The 25,319-nt window shown below is 35.5% G+C and overlaps 1 protein-coding gene across 3 annotated transcripts in view; it reads left to right on the plus strand.

Annotated features, from left to right (window-relative positions):
• Nucleotides 1-788: 788 nt before the first annotated feature.
• CTNNA2 (catenin alpha 2) overlaps nucleotides 789-25,319 on the plus strand; it is a gene marked incomplete at both ends in the record, with an annotated part of 1,045,594 nt that continues 1,021,063 nt past the window's right edge. For all 3 annotated transcript variants that reach the window (XM_079721197.1, XM_079721198.1, XM_079721199.1), the window contains one exon: nucleotides 789-890. In XM_079721197.1, the coding sequence (XP_079577323.1) occupies nucleotides 789-890 (102 nt within the window). The remainder of the gene's footprint in view (nucleotides 891-25,319) is intronic.

The raw sequence follows: 25,319 nt of genomic DNA on the forward strand, positions 1-25,319 counted from the left end.
GTTCTTGGGTAGGAGGGGATTGTGCTAGAATGCAATAAATAACCTTATCAGACACTCACTTTATGGGACAAGAGTGTAAATGCAGTGAGTAATCAGAGAGCATGTAAATAGCAGCAAGCTCATTTTCAGAATCACTGTCACTCATTTTGCAAGATAACTTTCCTGATTAAGAGAATGATACTCAGCTCTCCCAGGGAGAATAGTCTCCTCAGTGGTCAATTATGATGTTAAAAAAAAAAACAAAGAAGCCTTTCCTTAGGACCTAGCGTCCCTTATCCACTGGTCATGATGGGTTTACTGTGCTTCCTGAAAGTCTTTGTTGATCTGCCCAGACTGACTTTGGTGTCCTTTCCTCAGTTCTCCTGTGGCCCTCTCTGTATTCCTTGGTCACAGAACAGGTCACATTGAGGCATAATTGTGACTGACCTCTACATTGAAACTATCAGCTACTCGAGGGCAAGATCAAGTATTTCCCAGCATATAGCAGGTGGATATGTGTACTAAATACTGAGTGAGTGAAATATTTCAGTGTCAATTGGGTACCAAGAGTTTGTCTAATGTATACAGGTGCCCTCAGGGAATATCCATTTTCAGTCTGAACCCAACATCACTACCTCACATAGTTATGCTTCTGATTTCCCCATCTCTAACTTTATAAGGTTGGACCAGACAGATAATTTTCAAGTATGCTCTAAATTTTGGTGACTTATTCATTTTGAACCCACAAGGTAACAGATTATTTCTGTGATCATTATTTCTAATGGATAATGTGTGTTTCTGTAGGGAGCATGACTTCGGCAACTTCACCTATCATATTAAAATGGGACCCCAAAAGTTTGGAAATCCGGACTCTAACAGTGGAGAGACTTTTGGAGCCACTTGTTACACAGGTAAGAGATGCTTTGAAATACTTTGTTATGTGTGTATATTTCTGTTGGAATTGTATCATGAGTTTCCAAAGAATTTAGAAATCCTTAAATGTGAATAAATCGTGCCATAATGCTAGTTACTGAATATGTATTCCTGCTTGAACTGTGGACAGTTATTTTTTTCCTGCCCAATAAGATTTGGAGTGCTTTTTAAAAAACTCTTCATATGATTATTGAAATTAAGTAGATGAGGTAATTAAAGAGGGGGCTTTGGTAAAGGGGACTCTCATTTGCAGTAATGGATTCAAAGTCTAAATAAATCATTCCTAGCTTACTTTCAGATGCTAATACAGTTAAGAAGAATGATATTGACTATTTAAGAGCAAAGTATATTTATTGAGTTACTTTTTCTTTAGTTTACAAGGGAAAATTCATCATGTCAAAATGACGAAATGTTCCATTTTTATGTTGTCACATTTCCACAAGAGGACTGTTAACAGAAAGAAAATATCCATAGGATTTTTAAATTTTAAAAATTAATTTTTGTGTCTAGTGAAGCATATTCTTTGCTATATTGACTAAATTTCATAGAATGTGAAAATTCAAGATTTTAATGGTATATTTGTAGAGAGATACTATGTCAAGTTAAGTAGAGGCCACATACTGGTTTCCTCTAGCTGCTATAGAAAATTATTGTAATCTTAGTGGCTTACAGCATCACAAATTAATTATCTTATGGTTCTAGAGGTCAGAGGTCCTAACGTCAGGGTATTGGCAGAGCTGCATTCCTTCTGGAGGCTCTAGCAGAAAATCTATTTCTTTGCCTTTTCCATGTTCTAAAGGCTGCTCTCTTCTTTGGCCCCTTCCTCCATATCGAAAGCCAGCAATGTGGCATCTTCGAATATCTCTCTGACTCTGACCCCTGCTCCTGTCCTCATATCTTATCCTCTCTCCCTCTTATAAGGATCCTTATGATTACATTGGGCCCACTCAGATTCTCTAGAATAATCTTCTCATCTCAAGATCCATGACCAAATCACATCTGAAAAGTCTCTCTTGCTATTTTAGGTAGCATATTCAGTTTCCAGGGATTAAAACACAGACGTGTTCTTTGGGGGGTTATTGTTCAGTTTACCATAGTCTGCCCTCTGGCCACTGACCCAAATTCACATCCTTCCCAAGCAAAACACATTCACCATATCCCAGATCCTCAAAAGTCTCAACTCTTATTGTATCATCTCAAGACCAAAATCTCATCTAAAAAAATCAGCTTAAAAATTCCAAATCTCATCATCTAAATCATCTAAATTAGGTATGAGTAAGGTTCTAGTTAAAATCCATCCTCAAGCAAAATTTATCTCCATCTGTGTACCAGTGAAATTAAAGGACAAATTATATGCTCTCAAAATACATTGGTGGGACAGGCATAAGTTAACAGGTACTTTCATTTAAAAAGGGAGAATGTGGAAGAAAAAAATGGGTTACCAGTCTCAAGCAATTTAGAAATCCAACTAGGCAAACTCAGTTATATTTCACAGCCTGGGAATAATCCTCTGTGGCTCAAGGCTCTGCCCTCTGGGCCTGATTCTTCACCCTAAGAATCATTATTCTTTTTTTATGAAAGATATCACATATTTTCACCTGGATATTTCTTGCCTGTATAACTTTGAGAGTACACAGCCTTTCTGAATTTCATCTTTCTCTGTTTTTTTTTTTTTTTTAGTCCAGATTGGCAGTGTTTCTACTGATGTAACATTCTTGAGAAACTTGTGGTTCTCTTTTGTAAATCTCTGGGGTTTTCTTTATTAGAAAACAGGCTGCTTCACAGATCTTTCCTGGATAATCTCCATTTTTGGCCTCTGTGGAATGACTGAGGGTGTCCATGAATCCCATGTCTAATCTCTGCAAGAGCTCCCTGCGTGAATGAACATTCTGAGGTTTTAATCCTTCCAAGGCACTAGCCAAAGGTTGTCCAGACACACGATTGACTTTTTCTCCAGAGCCACACTTTCCTGAAAGTGAGACCTCTAATTTTAGCACCTCTTGCAATCTGCATAGGCCAAGAAGTTTCAAAATCATTGGGTCCTGGTTCCTTTTAGCTTAATAATTCTTAACTCAATTTGTTTCTTCCCTCTGACACTTTGCTATAAGCAAGAAGAGGAAACCAGGCCACCCCTTTAGCACTTTGCTTGGAAATCTCCTCAGCTAAATATCCAAGTTCATCACTTATAATTCTGATTTCTACATAATTATAGGGAGTAATTCAGCTAAGCTTTCTGCCAATCTATAACAAATATTCTTTTTCCTCCAACTTCCAATAACAAGTTCCTCATTTCCTTCTAAGCCCTCACCAGCAGGGCTTTTAACTTCCATGTTTTTACTGTCCATTCAAGGTAATCTAGGTTTTTTCTATCATACTCCTCAAAATTTTTCCAGCCTCTGCCCACTGTCAATTCCAAAACCATTTCCACATTTTTAGGTATTTGTTATAACAGCACCCTACTTACCAGAACCAAAACCTTTATGTCCGTATGTTTCCAATTCCTACTGTAACAAATTACCACAATCTTAGTAGCTAAAAACAATGCCCATTTATTATCATACAATTTTAGGGGTCAGAGGTCCTAAAATCAAGGCGTTGGTAGAGCCGTTCTCCTTAAGGAGGAAGTTCCTTCCCTTTTTTAGTGTCCAGAGTGCACCTGTATCCTTGGTTATGGTATTTTCATCCATCATTAAAGCCAGCAGCATAGCACCTTCGAACCCCTCCCTCTGACTTCAGCTTCTACCATCACATCTTCTCCTGCCTCTCTTTTATAAGAACCCCTGTGGTTATATTGGAGCCACCCAGATATTCTAAAATCATCTTTCTGTCTTGAGATCTTTAACCTTTATCACGTCTGCAGAGTCCTTTTTGCCATTTAAGGTAACACATTCACAAGTTCTAAGGATTAGGAAGTAGACACGTTTGTTTGTAATTGTTGAAACATTTCATTAGGTTTATGCCCATTTTCCATTTGGTCACGATTCTTGTTAGTGCTATACAAATTTCTTCAGGAAACACCTAATACTGATAGACTCTTAGATTTGGGAGTATGTTGACTACTGAGATTGTGGTCTGTGGACTAAGGCTGATCCGTGAATTATTTGTTATTGGTCAGCAGTAAGCACAGAAATTGAGAGTAAGTGCTTTGAAAAAGTTATGGCAGTTTTATAGAGTAATTTTATGTCTGTTGAATCTAATGATAAATTTGGGCTTGTTATTTTATCTTTAAATTTCTTTTGAATTATTTATCTTGCTGTATTTTATAAAAACTTTGGTTTGTGAACTTTTGCAATAACAAATATATGGCCTTTCATCATAGATAGCTTGAAAAAGACTGGTTTAGGAGATATTTTGGAGTCGGTCCGCTCTGAAATATAGTTCTGTCAGCTGAGTTATAAAAGCAGATTGCCTTTTCCTAGCCTTGGAATTTTCACTTCAGATTACATGTCAATATATTTAACCCTTATCATATGGAAGAAATGAAACAATAATTAGAACATAGTTCCTGGTGCGATGATTAAATGTAGTCTCCATTTTTCTTTTTGAGATGGTTATATTATTAGGCTAATACTAGCCATACACCAGCTGGATAAGGATGAAATAAATACCAGAAGTTACGGAGTTCTCAATAAAATTCATTCACTGTCATAAGAAAAATTATATTAGGAATTTATTGTTGATAAGTATTTAAAGTAGTAAACAAAACTTCTCATTTGTATCATAATGTATATGAGGTGGCATATTTATCATTTACAATGCTGAAATGTCAAGATTCCTTTTGGAAAATGTTTACATTATGGAAATCATGCAATTTCAAGTGAGAAAAGATTCATCTTAGGAATTTTTAGACCTTGAAAAAGTTGCCTGAACTTTTATGAATTCAAGAAAGTAAAGATCTTTAATAGGCCATGTTCACTTTATACTTTACGTACTTGGAGCTTCTCTGGCCATCTTCTCTCTCTCCCAGATGAGTTAAGTGAGGCTCTGACAGGCTCAGTGTCTGTGTCACACAGCCAGTATCCACATGCAGATGCTCTTAACCTGTATTTTTCTTGGAAGATGTTGATATTTCGTAACCCAGGGAACACCTTAACATATTAGCATGTTATTCTTGTTTGTACTGAGCTTCTGTTCATCCTATTAAAATAAAATTTCTTTGTCTGAAAAAAAATAGTCCATGTTCTGTGATACCTAGCTTTATTAGGAAATGGAAAAATTATATTAGGCAACTTTATTAGGAAAGTAAAAAATTGTTAGGAAATTAAAACACAGTCTTAGATAACTCTTAAAAGCAAAGGGAAATTACAAACTATATATGAGTTAATGAAGAAGATGATCTCTTCTTCACAAAATATACATACCCAGTAAAAGCTGTGCTTAGTACAGAATTTTAGCTTTAAATGCCTTTTTTATTAAAAAAATAAAAATAAACTAAGTACTACTCATCTTAAAAAAATTAGAAAAAGAACATCAAAAGAAACCAGGAAATCACAATTTAATAACAATAAAAACTGGAATCACTAAAGTAGAATACAAAAGTTAAAAGGGTTAAATTAATTCAAAATTTGATTCTTCTTTGAAATGGCCAATATAAATTCTTCAGGGTACAAATTATGGAAAATATATAGAGAAAGTATACATAAGATTATGAAAGGGAAAGCAGAAAGAACTCTAGGAACAAGAGAGATTAAAAGAATTATAGTAGAATATTACCTGCAAATCTATACCTATGAAACATGAAAACCTAGGGGAAGAGAATAACTTCCCAGAAAGATTGAAATAACCAAAATTTATCTAAGAAGAAGTGGGGAACTGGAATAAGCCATATAAATATTGGAAAGCTGTTTAAAGATCTATAATCAAAAAGCACCAGAACAGATGGATACCTAGCGAGTATTATCACATATTTAAAGAACTGATAATTGCATTGTCATTTAAAGTTCTGTTTCAACCATAGAAAAAGATTAACAGATCCTCAATAATTCTTGAAGAATCATAACTTTAATATTAAAAATTCAAGACACTTTAGAATAACTTTAAAGGGCTTCCCTGGTGGCGCAGTGGTTGAGAGTCTGCCTGCCAATGCAGGGGACATGGGTTTGTGCCCCGGTCCAGAAAGATCCCACATGCCACGGAGTGGATGGGCCCATGAGCCATGGCCGCTGAGCCTGCGCGTCTGGAGCCTGTGCTCCGCAACGGGAGAGGGCACAACAGTGAGAGGCCTGTGTACCGTAAAAAAATATAAATAAAATAAAATAAAATAAAATAAAATAACTTTAAAAAAAGGACAGTGATGTTTCAATCTTATTTCTGAATTTAAATGCAAAAAAACCCCACCCCTACATAAAATATAGAAAGTATCATCCAGCAGTATAGCAAAAGTTCAGCATATGTATAACAAAATAGGACGTTTTAAGGAATATAATGATAGTCTATTATCAGAAAACAAATAAAAGTATTTTAGTGGCTCAATAGATTATAACCTGAGACACTAAAAAGACATTTGAAAGAATTTTGCAGTCATTTCTAATAAAAACTCTAAATAGGAATAAGATCAAGCTTTTAAGACAAAGGAATATACCATGTAAACATAGGAATAGGACAGATAAAATATTCCTTTTATGATATTATTGTACCATTAAAATTAATATAAGAATAAGGTTAGATGGCCAGATATAGAATAAATATACAAAAAATAAATAGTTTTATCTATGCAAAACAGCTAGAAATCAAAACAGGAAAATATTCTCTTTGTAATTAAAGAATACATAAAGCCAATTATTTTCCCTATATGAAATGCACATTAATCTTGTAGAGTTTTAATGTGCAATTTTGTAATTATTTTCACACCTTTGAAGTAGTGATTATGTATACACAAGCTTTGGAGTCAGGAAGGCTTGATTGTGAATCAAAGCTTGAATAGGTTACATAATCTCTCCTCATATGTAAGTTATAGATACCTCATGGGATTATTAGAGTAGTACATGAGATTGTGCATTGAAGTGATTGGTGAAGTACCTGACGGTATTCTCATAGTACTATCAGTTTGCTCTTAATGCAATGTTCTTTATTACTTGGTAGTACTGGCTTGATAGTAACAGCTTTATTACTTGATAGTAATGGCTTACTTGGTAGTAATTAATTGTTATTAGAAAATGGGTGCCATTTATAAAATAAGTTTTCATTGGATATTTTCTTCAGAAAAAAGAATTTTAATGTAGATTTTGAAGAATTATTTGTGTATTGCCTTTAATCAAAGGTAAATAAAGCAGAAACCTCTAAAATTATTGGAAATTCAGCCTTCACCATTTCAGTAAGCTAATGAAGCTCAGCCCATCACAATAGGACAGATGGAAATTTGCTGGAATTTTGTTCCTTATAAAAGATGAATATGCAACTTAAGAAATAGCCCTAAGCATCTGATAAAAGAATACCATTGATGTTTAATGAGCTGTTCTAAATTGGCTTGATGGTGCAAGAACCTCCTGAGAAGTGGAGCTCTCTTTAATCATTTCCAGTATTATTTTCAGTAAGGTCCATCGGGCCCTATTAGGTTAGGCTCTAGTGCCTTCTATAGTTAGATCTTTTAAACTTTTACTCAAAAAGTTAATAATTATCTCAAAAGCTAAATCATTAGAACATCATATACTTAAAATATTGTTTCTAAATTAAGAAATTCAATTTTATACTTTAAAAAATACTTGATTTTCTCCCCGTTTTGATGTTAAATCCTTATACAGGAGTTACCTCTGTGTGACTCACAACAATAGTTAAATTCTTCAGTGCATTTAAAATCAGGGAATCATATTTAAATTTAAAATCAGAAGTTTAAAGCTGAAAATGATTACAGAAGTAAGCTGACACTCAGAAATGAAGTAACTTCTGAGAATTAAGCCAGTGTGTGCCTTTTTGTGCTATTTCATACTCTCTCTTACACTGTTTACAAAATATTTTATGTATTAATTTACCTAAAGAATCAAAGTATAAATGAAGTCTCAGTGTACCCTTTTTCCATCTGTCCAGAAAATATCATTATTGAAACTACCATAATTCATGTTTTATTCATGAGATTCGAAGATTAATACATTTGGATGGTTTCCATGGTGATACTACAACGTTGCAATAAGTTGATCATTCATCTTTGTCAGAGGATTAGAATTGTATGAAAAGTAAAGGATATACTAAAAGTAAATGATGGGAACTCCAGTAAGCTTGTTTATTTATTTGATCAAATTTAGATATAGTATGGTTAACCTGTTTACAAGTATTTTTCTGTTTTTGTTTTTAAGTTATTTTCATACCAATTCCCATTTTAATATTTGGATGCTATTTTTCTTGCTTTGAAAAAATGTTTCAGTTTATCTGTCTTTAATAGAAGTTTTTTGGGTAAATGAATGAACTAAAACACCATAACTTTATTTAAAACCTCTGTACCTTTCTTGTTAAAGAAAAAAGTAACATGTATTAAATATAGGATTAGAATACAAGTAATAAGATTATGATTTGGGAATTTACCTTTAAGACATATATTAATATTTAATTGAAAGTCTATATATATATATTTCTTACTCTTTTTTTTAACATCTTTATTGAAGTATAATTGCTTTACAATGGTGTGTTAGTTTCTGCTTTATAACAAAGTGAATCAGTTATACATATACATATACCCCCATACCTCCTCCCTGTTGTGTCTCCCATATTTTTATTGTTTTACAAATATGGTTTCATCCATATTAACATATCTTAAATTGCACTTATTTTTTACGTTTGGTACATAAACCTAAAGTACTTAATTATGTTGGAAGTACTTCTTTGAATTGAAGTCATATGGTAGAATTCTTGACAGTTATTGTATTTGTCACTTCTTTTTTTTTTTTTTTTTTGATCTTGATAACATAGCGACTTCATTTTTTTAATGGATCTTTATTGGAGTATAATTGCTTCACAATACTGTCTTAGTTTCTGTTGTACACTAAAGTCAATCAGCCATATGCATACATATGTCCCCTTATCCCCTCCCTCTTCAGCCTCCCTCCCATCCTCCCTATCCCACTCCTCTAGGTCATTGCAAAGCACCGAGCTGATCTCCCTGTGCTATGCTGCTGCTTCCCACTAGCTAATTATTTTACGTTCGGTAGTGTATATTTGTTGATGCTACTCTCACTTCGCCCCTGAGGTAGATGGACCTAGAGTCTGTCATACAGGGTGAAGTAAGTCAGAGAGAGAAAAACAAATACTGTATGCTGATGCATATATATATATATATATATATATATATGTATTTGTCACTTCTGAAATAGGAATTTAATTAAGTAGTATATAGTATAGAGTTAGATTAATTTCTGTTTTGGGATTATGTTCTAAATTTTGATGTCTGCCACCAGATGAGGCCAGCTGTGTTGGACAAGTTTTGAAACTTGAGTAATGTGTGGAGTCCTTTTAAGCCCGAAACCAAAATCAAAACCAAAAAAATCCTCCCAAATCCTAGAGTGGACTTAAAGTAGTATTATAAACATGAAATTATGTATGCATATATTTTTATTCATAAAGAAATTTACAAAATAAGTACCAAAAACATAAAAACAAAACAATTTGAAATTAACGTTAATTTGATGGATGATGTTCTGCTGATATTAAAGCATTGCATATGACATAGATGTGGTGGTGACTACTTTAGCTCTATGTCTTGTGTTTGGTAAACACTCACTACCATGTGCACGTTTAGGACCAACTACTACAAATCATAACTATTGAGGGCGCCATGGCATCATTTCACCTTTTTTTTTTTTTTTTTTTTTTAACCACAAATATACTCACAGTTAACAGGAAGCATCTACCTCTGTTCCCTTCTCATTAGTCCAGGACAATGAAAGTTAAGTTGTAAGACATTGTAATGGTTGTAAAATATAAGCTAACTATATTAACAATGACACAACTAACTTATTTTCCATCAAATTATTTACTTTCGAAAATTTCTAGTTTAAACACAGTGATTATTTTATGAATGCTAATAAAAGAAATCCCATTTAGTAGAGGATAAAAGAGAAGTTTTAGCTACTATGAAATGGATGCTCTACATACTACCTCAATTTATTAATTTCTTGTTCCTAAGGAAAAAGGAGGTTTGGGGGGTTTTCCTAAGATAGCCAATCCTGGTTTCCCTTACATGTAATTATTTGGGGCTCACCATAAAGAGGGTCCGAGCTGCTGAACTAAACTTTCCAAATTTTCATTAGAATCTTGTCTTTTATTTGAACAGTCCTCACTGCTCTGGTCTTAGTTGGAGCTCTTCTCGTTTGTATGGAACAGATCACAGATCATCTAGAGCCTCTAAAGAGAAAAGGGAGAAAGGCCCTAATATTTCTTGAGTAGTTACTAGGTGCCTGATACTATGCTAGGTATTTCCAGAAGTTTTCATTACTCCTTGAGTCAACTTGGTAAAGTCAATGTTATTTTCTCCGATTTACAGATGAAAAAAGGGAGAGACTTAGATCGTAATAAAAGACGCAGCTCCTAAGGGTACATTAGCTGAAAATACTGAAGTGGAAGTTGCTAGTACATCAACCACCAAGAATGTATAGAGTGAAAACGGAAGAGAGTAAAGAAATAAATTGAAGGTGTGGGGAGGGGACACTTCCCAAGTTAAACAGGCAGAGGAAAGGAAGCAAGCAGAAGATAACCGAGTATAGTTTTACAGTCAGATATTCATTCCTTTCCTTGATTACGTCAGCTGATTCTTTCCCAAACCAGCTGTTTGCTGAGATGCAAACCTGACCTAAACAAATTCCTTAACATTCAAATGAATAAGTTAAACTAAAAACCCACTTTTCCTCTTAAATGGTCAGTGCATGTGAACACCTAAACTTAACAGAAACTCTTTTATTTTGTTTGGCAAAACCTCAAGCCTTAATAGTACTTTTTCTCTTGTATTTTTCCATTTCAGTGAATATAGCTACTTTAAATGGGAAAATGGAAATTAAAGCTAAATTTAAAAATTAATATTAGAGAAGAATAATGAGTGTTTATGTTCTTGAAACAGGACAATTAGTGAAACCTTATGCATACTGTTTCAAAAATATAAAGGAGAAATTACAGAAGGATAACTAACAAAATTGCTTATCACTATTTTGGACAATATAGAAATGTTATCTGAACTGGAGACCAAAAAATCCATTGCACCCAACATGAGAATGCCTAGGAAGTGATAGAATTGCATTTACTCAGGAAGCCCTCAACTAGCAAACTAATTAAAACTTGTCAGAGATCTGAGATAAAGGATTGGGGCATGTTAACACACCTGCTTTTCCCTTTCTCATCATCCTGTTGAAAGTAAAAGGTAAGCTTTGTTTACACACAATTAAGAAGGAAGAAAGCCAAGAAGACTAACGAAAAATCTAACCAGCCATTTTTCTTTCATTCTGACATAACTCTCAGTCCTTCTCGTAACACGGACATGTTGGCTTCAGTGGCTGTGCCTTCTGTCTTTGCTTCATCTTGTTTCCGTACCTCAGCTTTAAATGTTTCTGTTTTTCAGGGTTTAGACTTGGGACTCCTCTTTTCTTTCTTCTGCATTCTCTCCCCAGATGATTCTGCCCATCCTTACGGCCTTAGGTATAATCAATATGTTGACAACACTCAAATTTGTATCTTCAGCTCATATCTTTTCACAGCGCCCCATTCTCACAGCCAAGAATTCTCTCTGGTTTGTTTTTCCTCAGATCTGCCCACCTCTCTTCAACTCTTGCTGCTAAAGTCCCGATTCCAAATCCAAGTCCTTTCTCACCACAACCAATGTAGTCACTTCTGGAATAATCTGCCAATCCCACTTTTGCTCACTTCCTTGACACTCTAACAGCAATCAGAGTGATCATTGAAAGCAGTGTATAATTTGACCATATCGTTCCCCTGCTTAAGACTGTGCCCTTGTTTTCATTGAATTTTAGGATAAAATTAACACTTCTGACCGTGTCTTTACTTGTCTCCTGCTACAAACCAGTAATACAAACTACTACATCTAGTCCTTGTGGACCTTTGCTCATCATGCTCAAGCCACAGAGCCCTTCTTTCAGTTTCTTGGATGAACTGAGTTCTTTCTTGCCTCAGCGCCTTTGCACAAGCTGCTTCCTCTGTATACGATGATGCCAACCTTCTAATGCTGTGATTGGATCCCTTGCACCTTTCAGGTCCTGTCTAATCATTTCCCTGATGTCACAGAGGACTTTCCTGACTACCTTTTTTTTCTTTTTTTAAAGTACATACCTCTTGCCCCACCTTCTCTATGCTTTATCTGTTTCTTTCTTTCAGAGCACTTACCACTATCTGTAATTGTCTTATGTGTTTCTTTGTGTGTGCTTTGCCTGACTCCTTCACTAGGTGGAAAACTCCATGAGGACAGGGATGATGTCAGTCTGGTTCACACATATATTCCCATTACCTTTGAATTGGAAAATTTTTGATAAATATTTGTTGATGCTTAAATAAACACTCTTCCTTAAAAAGAAATGCAGTGTGTATATATTCTTTGCCTGCCTCATTCTTGCAGATTAGTTAGTAGTAAAACGTAATTATATGTTGCAGTAGTTGTTTTATGAAATGTTGACAACTATAACAATTGTTTGGGATTTCACGGATGTAAATATTCATGAGCTTTTTAAGAATGTATCAATGTTTTGATACCTAGTGACCAAATTAAGAAATAATGTTTTGTTTTTTTGTAGTGAAATTTATAATATTTTATCTTTATAGTAACAGGCATAGTACTCATGTATAACATACATATTGCATATGTATATTTGTATATGTACATGTAGAGAAAATTAATGTCTTTCACATTGCCAATAAATGAATTTTTATATTTTCTTTAGAAAATAATTTTTCTTGACCTTATGTTCAATTCAACCCACACTCTTAATTATCAGTGTTCAAAGGGATTTGTGGGCTTTAAAAATAATGCTGGACACAACAAACTTCATGGAAATTTCTCAAAATGTTACAAATTTCCTATTATTCAAACTGGCATTTGAATATAGGTACCATACACAGCCATTATCAGTCTTATGCCACTAAGTTGACTATCCTAAAAAGTTCTCCCTTGACTGCCTACTGACCATGGTTGCCAAATTTAATAAATAAAAATTCAGGACACCCAGGTAAATTTGAACTTCAGATAAACAACAAAATCATTGTGTAGTATAAGTATGCCCCATGAAATATTTGAGACATACTTATACCAAAAATATCTGTTGTTTTTTTATTGTTCTGAAACAAGAATTGATTTCATTGCTCGTTTGTAAATTCTAGATAATGTCTCAAGTGACTATGTTAGCAGTGTAGGAAAGAATAAGCAGAGTTTGTCAGTACTGTTTTCTAGAACAATTTTTGACCACTTAAAATTAAGTACAAATTCTTCTGTAAGACCTTTTCTCATTTATCAGTTTGCTCCTTTTCTTGTCACTTCTGTCTGAATGTCTACCCTCAATCCAGAAAGAACTTCTTTCAATCTCTAGAACTCTGTGGTGTCTCATTTCACATGTGCTTGGAAATTCTCTTCCTTTAGACTGGCTGGCACCCAGGCATCCTTCAGTTCTTATCCTAGAGGTTGCCTTCTTCAGCGTTTTTGTTACCCACAAAACTGGGCTAGGTCTCCACTGTATTCCTAGAGTATGCTTCACTTACCCTGTCATGTATCATCCTGCAGTAATATAATTCCTGGTTTTAGTGTGTGTGTGTGTGTGTGTGTGTGTGTGTATGTGTTTTAGTTTGCATGCATGCTTGCGTGTGTTGTCTTAATTACCCACAAGACCATAAATTTCATTCTCTGTATATCCTTGTCTTGGCCTGGTATGCAATAGTGATTTGGTAAATTTTTGTTGAGTGACTAGAAGAATGATGATTTCTTTGCTGACACAGTAAGTACCCTCCTTACTTAATGAGAATCTTTCTTCCTCTCTTGCTTTTGCTCTCTCACTCTTCATTAAGGCAAGACTCCAAGCTAAGTAGAGCTAAGATACAGTCTTCTGGAGCAACCCAATTGTAATTATGTGTTAGGTTATACTGTCTTTTAAAAGTACGTTTTTTAAAACTCTATTTCAAAAAGATACATGCACCCTAGTGTTCATAGCAGCACTATTTATAATAGCCAAGACATGGAAGGAACCCAAATGTCCATCGACAGGTGAATAGATAAAGAAGATGTGGTATATATATGCAATGGGATATTACTCAGACACAAAAAAGAATGAAATAATGACATTTGCAGCAACATGGATGGACCTAGAGATTATCATACTAAGTGAAGTAAGCCAGACAAAGACAAATATCATATGATATCATTTATATGTGAAATCTAAAAAATTGATGCAAATGAATTTATTTACAAAACAGAAATAGACTCAAAAGACATAGAAAACAAACGTATGGTTACCAAAGAGGATAGCAGGGGTGGGGAGAGATAAATTAGGAGTTTGGGATTAACATATACACACTACTATATATAAAATAGGTAAACAACAAGGACCTGATGTATAGCACAGGGAACTATACTCAATATCTGGTAATAATGTATAATGGAAAAGAATCTGAAAAAAAATATATATATATAAAATATATATATATAAGAATATGTATATGTATAACTGAATCACTTTGCTGTACACTTGAGACTAATACAACATTGAAAATTAACTATACTTTAATAAAAAATAATTTTATAAAGTATATTTTAAAAGATTAATGAGCTTAGGAGAATGTCATTTCTACTGGTCAGTCTTCTTACTGGTGATTTTGTGCTTTATTATCCTATGAGTATTGATAATTGTTGCCATATTATTATCTGGGCTTTGAAAAATAAAGGGAAAGTAGAAAATATGCTTGATTTTTTAAGATCTCCTGCAGCATGGTAGTTAAGTTTAAAAATGAAAAAAAATGTAGAAAGTACTTGAATATGATGTTAATCCAAAACATAGCTATTGTAAATGTACTATGGAAACCTGTGGTAATGGCTGAGATGGTAATTCCGTCCTAAACAGTTTTCAACGCCTAATTTAACATGAACTCTCAATTTACACTGTTGATGGAAACTTTCCAAGCTTGTTTTCATCCCCAAGGGGAATTTTATAAAGAGATGAGACAAAATTCCCATAAGCTGACTTATTCAAGCATGGTAAAAATGATTTTCACCAGTATTAAAAATTTTGGAATATTTTGGTGGCTCGTACAGTTTTAAATGGTTTCCAAACTTTATCCTGTACAATGAGCGTGTTTCCTCAGAAAGGACAGGCACAGGTATTAAGCAGGTAGTTTAATAAGGTATTCCAAAATTTAAAATAGCTAAAAATCATAGAAAATTGACACTTTAATTGTGCAAAATATTTTCTTGTTCAGTGTGGCTAACATCAGACCACTTTGGTCGATAAATACTGAAAGGAAGTCAAATTTAGTTTCTTCTCTTTCCTAAACTACTCTATACAAATAGATAGTGAGTTTGTTAATAGCAGATGACTGATTTTGACTTCATGAACTGTTTTTACTTTAGTAATTTGTATTTTTGTCTTCATTCTATTTTTTATCAGTTTTTCCCTATTCTCTTGGATACCCATAAACCATTAGCATGGTTTATGACTTACTTCACTCTGTATGGCAGACTTTAGTACTTCGTGTGTGCTTCCTGGAATTGTCATCACTATTAAGATTGTCATAGATGATTAACCACACACATATGGATGATACTCAATAACTGCTGATATAGGAGAATTTCAGATGTTGCTTTAAAATTCTTTACATCAAGACTGAGCCGGGTAGCAAGGTGATGAGGTAACTTTGGAAGTAAGAAATATTAGGTAATAGAATTTTAAAAAGTTTACTTGTTAAGATGTCTTCAAAATAGCTCTAGTATTATTTGAATGTCATGGCAGATCCCAGGGACCTGTTTACACACTTGTTTCTTCTTCTCTCTGTGCTCAAGACTTGACTATTCTCCCCAGCCTCACTTGTAGAGAGGTGCAGCCATGGAATGTGAGTGGAAGAGATTCATGCCACTCCCAGTAAAGCCCTCTTTCTAAGGCTTGATACAGATGAGTCTAGTGACTGTAGAAATGACACGTGGAAGCTGGTTGAACCAGAAGATGGAAGGATACTGGAACTCTGAATCACTGCTTGGAGTATCCACTCTGAACAGTGGTCCTGGGTTTAGAACGGGAAGGGTCATCCATTTTGGACTTGATGTTCAAAATTCCATTTAGAACTTGATGTTCAAAATTCCATTGTGTTAAGCCACCAAAATTTTGAGTATATTTATTAAAGCAAGTAGCGTTAGCTAAACTAACTTCTTTAGTGCTATAAGAGACACCAGAATAATAGTCTTATTTAAAGTAGATATTCATTTTCTCACTTATGTAAAAGTCCAAAGTAGACCACCCAGGGTTGAGTTACCCTGATCCACAAGATACTGTAGGGATTCAGGGATTTACAATGTTGTTTAGACATCTTGTCATCTATCATTCCCTATGGTTTGCTCTTTGTGGGTCAGGACCACTCATCACCACATATCCATGTCTGGATGTCCACCACATGTCCAGACATATCCATGTCTCAGCTAATCAAAGGAGGAAAACAAGAAATAAAGAGTATGTCCTTTCTTTTAAGGGTGAGATTTGGGTATCACATACATGTTTTCTTTAACATCTTTATTGGAGTATAATTGCTTTACATTGTTGTGTTAGTTTCTGCTGTATAACAAAGTGAATCAGCTATATGTGTGTATATATATATATATATATATATATATATATATATATATATATATCCCCATATCCTGCCCCTCTTGCATCTCCCTCCCAGACTCCTTATCTCCCCCTCTAGGTGGTCACAACAAAGCACCAAGCTGATCTCCCTATACTATGCTCTTGCTTCCCACTAGCTATCTATTTTGGTAGTGTATATATGTCCATGCCACTCTCTCACTTTGTCCCAGCTTACCTTTCCCCCTTCCCATGTCCTCAAGTCCATTCTCTACGTCTGAGTCTTTATTCCTGTCCTGCTCCTAGGTTCTTAAGAACCTATTTTTTTTTTTTAGATTCCATATAAACGTGTTAGCATACAGTATTTGTTTTTCTCTTTCTGACTTACTTCGCTCTGTATGACAGAATTTAGGTCCATCCACCTCACTACAAATAACTCAATTTCTTTTTTTTTATGGCTAGGTAATATTCCATTGATATATGTGCCACATCTTCTTTATCCATTCATCTGTCAATGGACACTTACTGCTTCCATCCTGGCTATTCTGCTTCCATGTCCTGGCTATTGTAAACAGTGCTGCAATGAGCATTGTGGTACATGACTCTTTTTGAATTATGGTTTTCCAGGGTACATGCCCAGTAGTGGGATTGCTGGGTCATATGGTAGTTCTATGTTTAGTTTTTTAAGGAACCTCCATACTGTTCTCTATAGTGGCTGTATCAATTTACATTCCCACCAACAGTGCAAGAGGCTTCCCTTTTCTCCACATCCTCTCAAGCATTTATTGTTTGTAGATTTTTTTTTTGATGATGGCCATTCTGACTGGTGTGAGGTGATACCTCATTGTAGTTTTGATTTGCATTTCTCTAATGATTAGTGATGTTGAGCATCCTTTCATGTGTTTGTTGGCAATCTGTATATCTTCTTTGGAGAAATGTCTACTTAGGTCTTCTGCCCATTTTTGGATTGGGCTGTTTGTTTTTTTTTTGATATTGAGCTGCATGAGCTGCTTGTATATTTTGGAGATTAATCCTTTGTCCATTGATTCATTTGCAAATATTTTCTCCCACATGGAGGGCTAACTTTTCGTGTTGTTTATGGTTGCCTTTGCTATGCACAAGCTTTTACGTTTCATTAGGTCCCATTTGTTTATATTTGTCTTTATTTCCATTTCTCTAGAAGATGGGTCAAAAAGGATCTTGCTATGATTTATGTCAAAGAGTGTTCTTTCTATGTTTTCCTCTAGAGTTTTATAGTGTCTGGCCTTACATTTAGGTCTTTAATACATTTTAAGTTAATTTTTGGGTATCGTGTTAGGAAGTGTTTTAATTTTATTCTTTTAAATGTAGCTGTCCAGTTTTCCCAGCACCACTTATTAAAGAGGCTGTCTTTTCTCCATTGTATATTCTTGCCTCCTTTGCCAAAGATAAGGTGGCCATGTGTGTGTGGGTTTATCTCTGGGCTTTCTATCCTGTTCCATTGATCTATATTTCTGTTTTTGTGCCAGTTCTATACTGTTTTGATTACTGTAGTTGTGTAGTATAGCCTGAAGTCAGCGAGCCTGATTCCTCCAGCTCCGTTTTTCTTTCTCAAGATTGCTTTGGCTATTTGGGGTCTTTTGTGTTTCCATACAAATTGTGAAATTTTTAGTTTAGTTCTGTGAAAAAATGTCATTCATAGTTTCAGAGAGATTGCACTGAATCTGTAAATTGCTTTGGGTAGTATAGTCATTGTCACAATGTTGATTCTTCCAATCCAAGAACATGGTATATCTCTCCATCTGTTTGTATCATTTTTAATTTCTTTCATTATAGTTTTCTGCATACAGGTCTTTTGTCTCCTTAGGTAGGTTTATTCCTAGGTATTTTATTCCTTTTTTTGCAGTGGTAAATGGGAGTGTTTCCTTAATTTCTCTTTCAGGTTTTTCATCATTAGCGTATAGGAATGCAAGAGATTTCTGTGCATTAATTTTGTATCCTGCTACTTTCCCAAATTCATTGATTAGCTCTAGTAGTTTTCTGGTAGCATCTTTAGGATCTCTATGTATAGTATCATGTCATCTGCAAACAGTGACAGTTTTCCTTCTTCTTTTCCAATTTGGATTCCTTTTATTTCTTTTTCTTCTCTGACTGCTGTGGCTAAAACTTCCAAAACTATGTTGAATAATAGTGGTGAGAGTGGGCAACTTTGTCTTCTTCCTGATCTTAGAGGAAATGGTTTCAGTTTTTCACCATTGAGAACGATGTTGGCTGTGGGTTTTTCATATATGGCCTTTATTATGTTGAGGAAAGTTCCCTCTATGCCTACTTTCTGCAGGGTTTTTATCATAAATGGGTGTTGAATTTTGTCAAAAGATTTCTCTGCATCTATTGAGATTATCATATGGTTTTTATCTTTCAATTTCTCAATATGGTGTATCACATTGACTGATTTGCATATATTGAAGAATCCTTGAATTCCTGGGATAAACTCCACTTGATCATTGTGTATGATTCTTTTAGTGTGCTGTTGCATTCTGTTTGCTAGTATTTTGTTGAGGATATTTGCATCCATGTTCATCAGTGATATTGGCCTGTAGTTTTCTTTTTTTGTGACATCTTTGTCTCTTTTTGGTATCAGGGTGATGGAGCCCTCATAGAATGAGTTTGGGAGTGATCCTCCCTCTGCTATATTTTGGAAGAGTTTGAGAAGGATAGGTGTTAGCTCTTTTCTAAATGTTTGATAGAATTCGCCTGTGAAGCCATCTGGTCCTGGGCTTTTGTTTGTTGGAAGATTTTTAATCACAGTTTCAATTTCAGTGCTTGTGATAGGTCTGTTTATATTTTCTACTTCTCTCTGGTTCAGTCTCGCAAGGTTGTGCCTTTCTAAGATTTTATCCGTTTCTTCCAGGTTGTACATTTTATTGGCATAGAGTTGCTTGTAGTAATCTCTCATGATCTTTTGTATTTCTGCAGTGTCAGTTGTTACTTCTCCTTTTTCATTTCTAATTCTATTGATTTGAGCCTTCTTCCTTTTTTTCTTGATGAGTCTGGCTAATGGTTTATCAATTTTTTCTTCTTAAAGAACCAGCTTTTAGTTTTATTGATCTTTGCTATCATTTCCTTCATTTCTTTTTCATTTATTTCTGATCTTTATGATTTTTATGATTTATTTCCTTCTGCTAACTTTGGGGTTTTTTTGTTCTTCTTTCTCTAATTGCTTTAGGTACAAACTCAGGTTGTTTATTCGAGATGTTTCCTGTTTCTTAAGATGGGATTTTATTGCTATATACTTCCCTCTTAGAATTGTTTTTGCTGCATCCCATAGGTTTTGTGTCATTGTGCTTTCATTGTCATTTGTTTCTAGGTATATCTTGATTTCCTCTTTGACTTCTTCAATGATCTCTTGGTTATTTAGTAGTATATAGTTTAGCCTCCATGTGCTTGTATTTTTTACAGTTTTTCCCCTCTCATTGATATCTAGTTTCATAGCATTGTGTTTGGAAAAGATACTTGATACAATTTCAATTTTCTTAAATTTACCAAGGCTTGATTTGTGACCCAAGATGTGATCTGTCCAGGAGAATGTTCCATGAGCACTTGAGAAGAAAGTATATTCTGCTTTTTTTTTTTTTTCTGAATCGAATGTCCTATAAATATCAATTAAGTCCAGCTCATTTAATGTGTCATTTAAAGCTAAGTTCCATTATTTATTTCCATTTAGGTTGATCTGTCCATTGGTTAAAGTGGGGTGTTAAAGCCCCCTACCATGATTGTGTTACTGTCGGTTTCCCCTTTTATAACTGTTAGCATTTGCCTCATGTATTGAGGTGCTCCTATGTTGGGTATGTAAATATTTACAATTGGTATATGTTCTTGTTGGATTGATCCCTTGATCATTATGTAGCTTCCTTCTTTGTCTCTTATAATAGTCTTTATTTTAAAGTCTGTTTATCTGATATAAGAATTGCTACTCCAGCTTTCTTTTGATTTCTGTTTGCATGGAAATCTTTTTCCATCCCCTTAGTTTCAGTCTGTATGTGTCCCTAGGTCTGAAGTGGGTCTCTTGTAGACAACATATATATGGGTCTTGTGTTTGTATCCATTCAGCCCATCCATGTCTTTTGGTTGGAGCATTTAATCCGTTTACATTTAAGGTAATTATTGATATGTATATTCCTATTACCATTTTCTAAATTGTTTTGTGTTTGTTTTTGTGGGTGTTTCCCTTCTCTTGTGATTCCTGCCTAGAGAAGTTCCTTTAGCCTTTGTTGTAAAGTTTGTTTGGCGATGGTGAATTCTCTTAGCTTTTGCTTGTCTGTAAAGGTTTTAATTTCTCTATTGAATCTGAATGAGATCCTTTCTTGGTAGAATAATCTCAGTTGTACGTTTTTCCCTTTTATCACTTTAAATATGTGCTGCCACTCCTTTCTGGCTTGCAGATTTTCCGCTGAAAGATCAGTTGTTAACCTTATGGGGATTCCCTTGTATGTTTTATGTTGCTTTTCCCTTGTTGCTGTTAATATTTTTTTCTTTGTTTTTAATTTTTGATAGTTTGATTAATATGTGTCTTGGCGTGTTTCTCCTTGGATTTATCCTGTATGTGACTTTCTGTGCTTCCTGGATTTGATTGACTATTTCCTTTCCCACATTAGGGAAGTTTTTAACTATAATGTCCTCAAATATTTTCTCAGTCCCTTTCTTTTTCTCTTCTTCTTCAAGACCTGTATAATTAGAACATTTGTGCCTTTAATGTTGTCCCAGAAGTCTCTGAGTCTGTCCTCAATTCTTTTCATTCTTTTTTCTTTATTCTGCTCTGCGGTAGTTATTTCCACTATTTTATCTTCCAAGTCACTTATCCGTGCTTCTGCATCAGTTATTCTGCTATTGATTCCTTCTAGAGAATTTTTAATGTCATTCATTGTGTTGTTCTTCATTGTTTGTTTGCTGTTTATTTCTTCTAGGTACTTGTTAAATGTTTCTTGTATTTTCTCCATTCTATTTCCAAGGTTTTGGATCATCTTTATTATCATTACTGTGAATTCTTTTTCAGCTAGACTGCCTATTTCCTCTTCATGTGTTTGGTCTGATGGGTTTTTACCTTGCTCCTTCATCTGCTGCATATTTCTCTGTCTTCTCATTTTGCTTAACTTTCTGTGTTTGAGGTCTCCTTTTCACAGGCTGCACATTCATAGCTCCTGTAGTTTTTGGTGTCTGCCCCCAGTGGGTAAGGTTGGTTCAGTGGGTTGTGTATGCTTCCTGGTGGAGTGGACTGCTGCCTGTGTTCTGGTGGGTGGGGCTGGATCTTGTCTTTCTGGTGGGCAGGACTGTTTTCAGTGTTGTGTTTTGTGGTGTCTGTGAACTTAGTATGATTTTAGGCAGCCTCTCTGCTAATGGGTGGGGTTGAGTTCCTGTCTTGGTAGTTGTTTGGCATGAGGTGTCCAGCTCTGGAGCTTGCTTGTTGTTGAGTGGAGATGGGTCTTAGTGTTGATACGGAGATATCTAGGAGGGCTCTTGCCGATTGATATTATGTGGGGCCAGGAGGTCTCTGGTGGTCCATCGTCATTTACTTGGCTTTCCTACCTCAGAGTCTCTGGCCTCTCACCTGGCCAGAGGACCATGACCCTATAAGCTACACGGCTCAAAAGAAAAGGGAGAAAAAGAAAAAAGAAAGAAAGAAATAAAATAATATAAAGTTATTAAAAGAAAAAAAAATTATAAGTATATTATTAAAATAAAAAAATAAATTAATAATAAAAATAAAAGAAGAGAGCAACAAAACCGGTAAACAAATCCACTAATGATAACAAGCGCTAAAAACTAAACTAAGATAAACATATAAATCAGAAACTAGTCAGTCACATACAGCAAACCCAAAGTCTACAATTGCTCCCAAAGTCCACCATCTCAATTTTGGGGTCATTCATTGTCTATTCAGGTATTCCACAGATGTAGGGTACACCAAGTTGATTATGGAGATTTAATCCGTGGCTTCTGAGGCTGCTGGGAGTTACTTCCATGTCTCTTCTTTGTTCTCACAGCTCCTGGGGTTCAACTTTGCATTTGACCCCGCCTCTACATGTAGGTTGGCTGGAGGCATGTGTTCCCTGCCCCAACAGGACAGGATGGGGTTAAAGGAGCAGCTGATAAGGGGGCTGTGGCTCGCTCAGCTGGGGGGAGGGATGGGTGTGGAATGTATGGTGGTCCTGCAGCGGCAGAGGCCACCATGACATTGCAACAGTCTGAGGTGCGCCATGTGTTCTCCCGGGAAGTTGTCCCTGGATCATGGGACCCTGGCAGTGGTGGGCTTCACAGGCTCCTGGGAGGGGAGGTGTGGATAGTGACCTGTGCTTGCACACAGGATTCTTGGTGGCTGCAGCAGCAGCCTTAGCTTTTCATGCCCGTCTCTGGTGTCTGCACTGATAGCTGCAGCTTGCGCCCATCTCTGGAACTTGTTTAGGCAGTGCTCTGAATCTCCTCTCCTCGTGCACCCCACAACAATGTTCTCTTGACTCTTAGGCAGTTCCAGACTTTTTCTTGGACTCCCTCCCAGCTAGCTGTGGTGTATGAGCCCCCTTCAGGCTGTGTTCACACAGCCAATCCCAGTCCTCTCCCTGGGATCTGACCTCCGATGCTGGAGCTTCAGCTCCTAGCCCCCACCCACTCAGGCAGGTGAGCAGAGAAGCCTCTCAGGCTGGTGAGTGCTGGTCCACACCGATCCTCTGTACGGGAGTCTCTCCGCTTTGCCCTCTGCACCCCTGTTGCTGCACTCTCCTCCGTGGCTCTGACCTTCCCCCCACCCCACCCCCCGCCCCCGCCTCCACCAGTGAAGGGTCTTCTTAGTGTGTGGAAACTTTTGCTCCTTCATAGCTCCCTCCCAGAGGTGCTGGTCCCATTCCTATTCTTTTGTCTCTGTTGTTTCTTTTTTCTTTTGCCCTACCCAGGTACGTTGGGAGTTTCTTGCCTTTTGGGAAGTCTGAGGTCTTCTGCCAGTGTTCAGTACATGTTCTATAGGAGTTGTTCCACATGTAGATGTATTTTTGTGGAGGAAGGTGATCTCCACGTCTTACTCCTCTGCCATCTTGAAGGTCCTTTCTATTTGGAGTTCTTTTGAATAAATCATCCTCCAAATAAAACTTTGGGAGCTTGTTGAATTGTAAGTGAGAATCTGTAGTTCTATTCCTAATAAAATCTGACAGAAATGGGTTAAGTCCAAAACTTTTATGACAGGAAGGCATCCAAAAGGTAAATTCTCAAAATGATTTACAATTTACCATCCTTACCATATTATTCTGTAACTTAAATTACACCTTTATATGCTAATAGCAAGTTATTTTATTATGAGCTATTCATGTGGAAGCATAATCAATCTTAGCATAGTGAGTAGTTACTGGATATAGTGTTATTTCCAGAAGCCATATATTAGTGTACTCAGATTTACACAGCAAATTAAGCATATCCATGAAAACTGTAGAAAGGAGTGATGAAAATTTATGCATGATTTGTAATATTTCAGTTAACCATACATTATTCTGAAATTTTTCACCAACTATAATTCATAATATGAAAAACTTGAACGTCTTTCTCTTTTCTGTCAATTTAGAAAAACATGGAATTTCTTTCCCTTGTTTGTTTCTTGCTAGGTGGACTTTTAATAGTTTAGTGATTTAAGCCATTTCAAATGAGTGTATTAGTTAATTTATATCCCTCACATACTTTTAAAGTCTCTGTTAATTTTTTGAGAACTTCCTAACTTTTCTGTTTATGCATCTACATCAGTGAGTATTAGTATCAAGTTTCTCATTAGCATTCAGCATGACTTTGAATCCAGGTCTTAGGGAATAAGAGCCAGCTTCTTAAATATTCCTTTATTTTCTCATTAAAAAGTTCCACTTACTTTTTTCATGAAGGACATGCACCTTTTGGAACTAGTGATTCTTCCCATTATTACCATATTATGCTTCTCAGGACTTCTTTACCTTCTTCTAAAAAGTAAATAAATAAAAACTTTTGCCATTGAAAATAAACAACACAATATTACTAAGTGGCAGAAACACTGATGAAAAAATACCTGCTCTTGCAGAATATAGATACAGCCACAATCTGTAGATTGTGGATTTGTTTTTGGAGCCTAAGACATGGCAGCTTGGTATCATTACTTGCTGTGATAGTCTAGATTTATAAATAGGACTATATGATCATTTAAGCCAGAAGTCCCCAGTAAAGTGGAGGATGAGTTGCAAAAGGTCTAACCATGAGGACTAGATCATCACATACAGATTGGGAAATGGGAATATAGCTGTTTGTAACCCCTGCCTTTACCCCCTATCTGGTAATCTCAGCACACCAGATGAGGTGTCTGGGTGGTATCTGACATTAGGATCTTGCAAGTAAGACCCTGAGATCTACAGACAGATCCTGATTCCATTTGGAAGTATTATTATGTTTTGAAGTACTTAAGAATTTCATCTTATCTTAGATATTGCCCCACTTGTGGAATATTGTTAAGCATGGAATGATGAGACCAGTATGATAGTAATTCTTAAGCTTATTAAATAAAGAATAACAGAAGAATATTTGGTAACACAGGGTAAGAAAATATCTAGTAGTTGAAACCATCAAATGCAAATACTTTAAGTTTCCTGCCACTGCCACCTTCTAGTCTAAAATAACATGTTGAAAGAAAATAAA

This window comes from Hyperoodon ampullatus (genome assembly GCF_949752795.1).
Source record: "Hyperoodon ampullatus genome assembly, chromosome: 15".
Classification (NCBI taxonomy): Eukaryota; Metazoa; Chordata; class Mammalia; order Artiodactyla; family Ziphiidae; genus Hyperoodon; species Hyperoodon ampullatus.